This window comes from Myotis davidii, unplaced genomic scaffold, assembly GCF_000327345.1.
Source record: "Myotis davidii unplaced genomic scaffold, ASM32734v1 scaffold1147, whole genome shotgun sequence".
NCBI lineage: Eukaryota > Metazoa > Chordata > Mammalia > Chiroptera > Vespertilionidae > Myotis > Myotis davidii.
The window spans coordinates 184,510-190,752 of NW_006298441.1; the positions used below are offsets into that span (position 1 = coordinate 184,510).

At 47.8% G+C, this 6,243-nt stretch overlaps 1 protein-coding gene across 1 annotated transcript in view; it reads right to left on the reverse strand.

Annotated features, from left to right (window-relative positions):
* CD99L2 (CD99 molecule like 2) overlaps positions 1-6,243 on the reverse strand; it is a 47,052-nt gene that overhangs the window by 3,885 nt on the left and 36,924 nt on the right. Inside the window, exons 9-11 of the mRNA XM_006774111.2 lie at positions 4,574-4,612; positions 3,949-4,068; positions 75-92 (exon numbers count right to left, since the gene is read on the reverse strand). Coding sequence (XP_006774174.2) covers positions 75-92; positions 3,949-4,068; positions 4,574-4,612 — 177 coding nt within the window. The remainder of the gene's footprint in view (positions 1-74; positions 93-3,948; positions 4,069-4,573; positions 4,613-6,243) is intronic.

The window sequence follows — 6,243 nt, forward strand, 5'->3', positions numbered from 1 at the left end:
GGGGGAAGGGAAGACAATGAGGCATTGAGGCCAAAGCAGAAGAGAAAAACAGGTAAGTCAAAGTACATTATTACCTTGACCTTCTGCTGCATCTGAAGGCAAGACACAAAACTTAGGACCCTGGAGCAAGAACTCAGCCCCCGGCAACAAAGCACACGGGCTTTTGATGAAACACGCTGGCCCTTGGCACTGAAGGTAGAGACGGGAAGCAAAGGGTCCCCAAAACCTGAGACTTTTTGATGGCAGAAAAGGCTGGAAGCCCCTGAGGGCCACATTGGGGAGAGACCCTCCTAGTAGCCACACGCCACCCCTTGCGGGGCTTGCTGGTGCACCCCGTGCAGAGTGGTTTCTGCTCTGCCTTTCCTGACCTCCACGCAGTGATAGTTGAAGCCATCCTGGGCAGGAAGTCCCAGCCCCCAGCTTCACAGTGGTCTTAGCCACCCCACATCCATGGGATTCCTCCTGATTCCCACCCAGTGTAGGTACCAGGTACATAACACATGAAGCACACAATGTCTTCCCACAGGCTGACAGTACAGAGAGTGAACAGGGAAGCAGTCACAGATGCAGAAACAAACCACCAAGACCAATCCTTCCTCATGATCTCCATACCAGTCAGCAGGGGGCGCTGTGGGCTCATTCAGGAGAGACATCTAGTCAGGGCCATCAGGCTGGGAGGGTCGGAAGGCTTCCTGGGAAGGTAACCCAGGCCCAAAGAATGAGAAAGGCTAAGTGAAGAGGGGACAGCAAGAGAAGATGCTGGAGCCCCGGGGCACACTCAAGGAAGTGAGTATGGCTATGGAGAAAATCTTATGGGGCCATGGCTGCAAGGGTGGGGAGGGGAGCGAAAGGGCAGGGTTGTGGTTTGAGTGGAACTAACCACAGAATGACAAGCTCAGGGGCTCAGCCATGACCTGGGAGGAGTGGGGGACATGAGAGGTCCTGGCAGAGCTGGTTCTGTGCATTTTTAAGCAGGTCCTTCTGTCTGCTCCATGCAGGGGGTAGTGTGGGGAACACTGGGGCAGGCAGGAGGCTGATGGAACCATCCAGATAGAGGACTAAGAGACCTGGCCCTGGAAAGGCATGGGCCCTGGTGGTGGTGTGACCCCAGAGCAGGGGGCACAAGCCCCAGGATTGGTAAACCACGGATGTGGCATGAGGAGACAGGAGGACCCAGGAGGACTGTGGAATCTGTGAGAGGGGCCATAAGGATGGGGTGGATGCAACTTAAAAACTCTGAAGAGAAATTTGGTAGTACAGGGAGTGGATACAGAAGCAAAAGTGGTCCTTTTCAAAACTGGGGGATACTTCACACTTGGTTCCCTTCTGTGTAAATTGGGGGTGATGTTAGCACTTGCACAAGTGTCCAGTACAGGGATTCAGGACAATGTAGGTTAAGCAATGATAATGACATCATTAACAGACTGAAGGGGGAAAAAACAGGGCCAAAGATGAGGGTCCACTCATACAGGAGCCAGAGGGTGTAGTCTGAAGTCTGTGGCAGGGAGGGAAGCTTTCCTTTAGACTGAATAGGGGGCTGGGGAAAGGCCTATTGGTTCCCACTCAGGGATCTGTGAGGCCAGTGGGTTCCATGCACTTCTTTGGAGCCATCATAGTCCTTCAAACCCACTTGCTTCCCTCGCCTATGCCACCCTGCCAGCAGGCTCATCTCCACTGCCTGGCCCAGCAATACTCTCACCTCGAGACTACCCCCCAGTAAGGTCACATCCATGCCCTCCAGCTTTGTTGCCACATAACTTTCAGCTGTCATTAACACTCCCTCTTTTGGGTTTATTCTTTCCCAAATATCATATAAATTGCTCAGTTCTACACACTGTCCTTCATGTATTCACGTTTTATTTGGCTTCCCTGATAATCCAATTTGAAAAGCTCCTATCTGTTTTATGTGAAAATAATGTATTTTCATTTCACCTTAGTACCTCCACAGAGACAAACAGATACAACCCAGACATCTCTTTTTTGGTTTGGAAATCAACCTTTTTTCTCCTTCCTGTTTCTACCTACTGGTACCCCTTCTGGATTCATTGCTTCCCATCTGAAGTAAGTTCCTTCAAGGACTGTCTGTGCCTCTGTTCATCTATGAGATGAGGGAGTACGTCATTCCTAATCAGTGGGGCTGTGGGAGTTCTTACTCTGGGTAATGATGCTGTACTGGAGTGTATGGTGGCCCCCAAAAAGATATGTCCTGGAACCTGTAAATGTGACCTTATTTGGAAAATGGTCTTTGCAGAAGTGATCAAGTTAAGGATCTTGAGATGAAATCAGGCTGGATTATCCAGGTGGACCCTACATTTGATGACAAGTGTCTATATAAGAGACAAAATAGGAGAGTCAGACACAGAGGGAAAGGCCATGTGAAGACAGAGGCAGAGACTGAAGTGATGCAACCATATACCATGGGACGTCTAGGGCCACCAGAACCTGGAAGAGGCAAGAAAGGATCATTTCCTAGAGCTCCCAGAGGAAACCAACCCTGCTGACACCTTGATCTTGGACTTCTGGCCTCCAGAACTGGCAGAGAATAGATTTCTGTTGTTTTAAGCCAGTCTGTTTCTTTTATTTTATGCTGGGACAAAGGAAAGCTCTAAGGACAATCCAGCCTCCAGGTCTGCACTCCTTCTGACTCTTCCTTGTTCACACCACTCTACAGTCAAGCTTCGCAATTCCTGGTGAGGTGACAGTATCTCCAGCAGCGAGACCAAGAACAGTTGCACAGGTTGTGTACTGAGATGTGAATGGTGCCCCCAGAGTACTGTCCGCAGTCTGTGTAGCTGTATGTGGTGGCCCTGGTCAAGAATGTTGTATAAGAGTAAAAGAAGCAAATATGATGGCCAGATGAAAAAGTAGTTGGAGATTTCAGCAATATCCACATTCAAAACATTCTGGGACTTGGGTTAATTTTCTGGGGAGCTCAGCTCCCAGCTAGAATTAAGGGCAGAGTCCTAGAGCAAGGGTAAGAGAAGCCTCATAGGGGATAATCCTAAATTTAGGAAAGAGGAAATCTACTGCTGAGTCAGATACTGTCCCTTGAACTAAAAATCACCAGTCTTAGGGATACACTCTTAGCAAACAGTGACACATCAAAGCTGTGCTTATAAAACCAACAAGTGTGGTTTTTCTGCCCCCGCCCAACAGCATTCCCATGGGTACCTGACAGCTTCCAAGACAGAATTCCATTTGTACCCCATCTTATAGAAAACCACGGCATAAAACAGTCGCATCCTAGCTTTCACAAATCTAGCATGTAAAGGAAGGGGCAAAACTACATCTAGTTTCTCTCTTGCATTCCTACTCCTTTAAAACAATTCACAATTCCACGTATTTTAAGATGTTCTGGCTCACACGGGGAGGAGCAGGGACACCAGGGCAGTGACTTCTTGGGATCTGAAAGGAAGGGAAAGGTTGCCAGAATGAGTGGTCCCCAGAGACTGCTGCCTTCTGCTCTGGAGAAAAATGATAGCAGTAGAGGGAGCTGTTGACCTCAGAGCCTCTGAAGCTCCCAAATTCCTTTGAGTGAAATCTGAGGCCATACAGAAACCCCAGGGTCTCTCCTGTTCTATGACAAGGAAACATCACAATGGCCACTGGGCTCTGCCCCCACAGAAATCTGGCTTCTAAAAACTGGAACCCTGGAAGACCAAGGTCAATGTGTCCAGCCCCATCCTCTCTTCTAGGCTGGTTTACACTTCAGTTTGGCCTAGACCTGTCCTCCAGGATTTCCAAAACTGCAACCCCCCCGCCCCACCCCCAGGAAGTCTTCTCTGGAGTTGCTCTCAGGCAGGCTGTGGAATAGACCAGAATCTCAACTTGCTCATGTTTCTTCCCCTTTCCCTCAAAAGGCCTTAACCATTCGTTCACATCCAGGAGTGGGGGGAATGCAATTGCTGCGGGCACAGCCACAAGCAGCTATAAGGCAGATCCACTTACGCTGGATGCGGAAGCAGAACTTCTTCTGCTGGTAGGAGATGTAGCTGGTGACGGCGCCAATCAGGGCCATGGCCAGGGCACTGGCCACACCGGCAATGGTGCCAGTCTCTGGTGACATTCCTGGGTAAAGGTGAGGGTGGGAGAAATGAGAAGACTCAAGGTCAAGCTAACTGTACCACAAGGATTGGCTCAGACACTGACCTAAGTTTGTTCTAATGCTCAGGACCTCTGAGCCAGTGTTGAGAGGCCCAGCCATTTGTATCAAAAGGGTTCAAGTGACATAGTGCCCCCTTGGACTTGCCAAATGCTTCTCATTTTCCATAAGGACTTCCATTTTGAGAAGCTTAAAAGGTGGACATGGAAATGGCGCAGTCCCTCCCTATTTAACTCAGTTCCAGTTAGGTCTCTGGGTCTCATGCCAGCGAGGTTCCCATGGGATGACCTCCCTGGGGATCCATGTTTTCATGATTCATTCCTTTAAATGACTTTGTCCCTCTGCTGTTGGCCTCACAGTTCTTTAGCAGAAACGTTCAGGGGAAGGTCTGGAAGGCCAACACTGTGATGAGAGTGGGCCAGCACTATGTCTCCTATGGTTTCCAACAGAAATCTTGGGACTCAAACTCACCAGCTTCAGAGTCATCATTGTTGCCATACCCGCCATCACCTGGAGAAAGGACAAAAGCACATAGTGTCCGCTGTGAGTCTGTGACCATCCAGCTTGGGGTTAGGAGAAACAGTCCCTTTCCAATTCCCTGACCCTTCTTATTACCCCCTGCACAGGCACCAGCCAGTAAACCTCCCAAATGAAGCAGGACTCACAAAGCCCAGGCTTCCAGGTAGGAATTTTTATTTTCAAAATGATAGCAACTATGCATTGAGCATTTGTTATATCCCAGATCCTAATGCACAGTACTCCACTGAATTTCCTTGCAATCAAATGGGGCAGATCATCCCCATCTTACAAAAGAGAGAGCAGAAGCTAAAGAACTTGCCAACAGGTGGCTGAGCTGGGCTCATGCCAGGTGAGTCTGACTCTGAATGACAACAGTATGTGTGTCCCATGTATCTACTATGGTGAGAAGTATTTATTTTTTATCTGAAGTGTATGTAAAACTTTGTTTTAAAAAAGATGAAAGGCTAGCATAAATATTCATAATCCCACCAGCCAGTGAGATTTACGGTTAATATTTTCAATTTACTTTCTTCCTCTGCCTAGTACTTTATCTGCTTTTCTTCACATCCAGATGTTTCTGTTCATGTAACTTAGGTACATATACAGCATCCTTATGAGATGCTACAGGATTAAATCATAAGAGTTTTTAAGGGCTTCCACTTCCAGCTTGGCATAGATTTGGAGTTGTTCTTGGAACATACACAAATGCAGGTTGACAATCCCTTACCCAGGATTTTGAAATTCAAAAGGTTCTGAAATATCACAGAGATGGAGATGAGATAAGTGGCTGACAGGAGTTAAGGAGGATGGAGTGGGGGGGGGGCTGTCTGTGATTATAAAAGGAAAACAGGCAGGATCCTTGCGGTGGCACAACTGGCCTTTATCTTGACTGTGGTGGTCACAGGAATCTATACATGAGATAAAATTTCATAAAACACAAACACACACACACTTCCCCAGACCAACAGCTCCCTGCCAAGCAAGTGGTGCCATTTCAAGACATTAATTTGCCTTGAGCACTCCTTTCATGTCGCCCTCTTCTTCTCAGGACATAACACTCATTAATGGAGGGAGAGTGTTCACAAAGCCCAGAGTCCTCAGGGGGAACGGCCCTGGGATGTTGGAGGCAATGAACTCTAACATTTCTTTCACCAATCAAAGAGTCTGGGGCAATGTGGTTCCTGGATCGTAACAAATGTCCACCCTCTGGGAAGGGATATTGGTAATGGGGGAGGCTGTGTGTGTGTGGGAGCAGGGTTGATATGCGAACTCTCTGTACATTCTGCTCAATTTTGCTGTGAACCTACAAGTGCTCTAAAAAATAGTTTATTTTTTAAAAAGAATCTTGTGGGAGAAAATGAGGTTTGTTATGTTCCCACCTGGGGCAGAACCCTTGGGTTAAATGCATTTTATAAAGACCCATGATTGGATATGAATGGTTATTTACAAAAAAAGGAACACTGGCATTTTAAAAACCACAATGGGGGTTCATCAGTGGCCCCCCTCTGCTGTGCTAGAGAGGCAAGCCCCTTCACAGGCGTCCTCTACTGACATGTCACCAGATTTCCAGACAGATCTGAGCAATTCAACCTATTCTTTCTTTCACCTTGAGGTGAAATGAC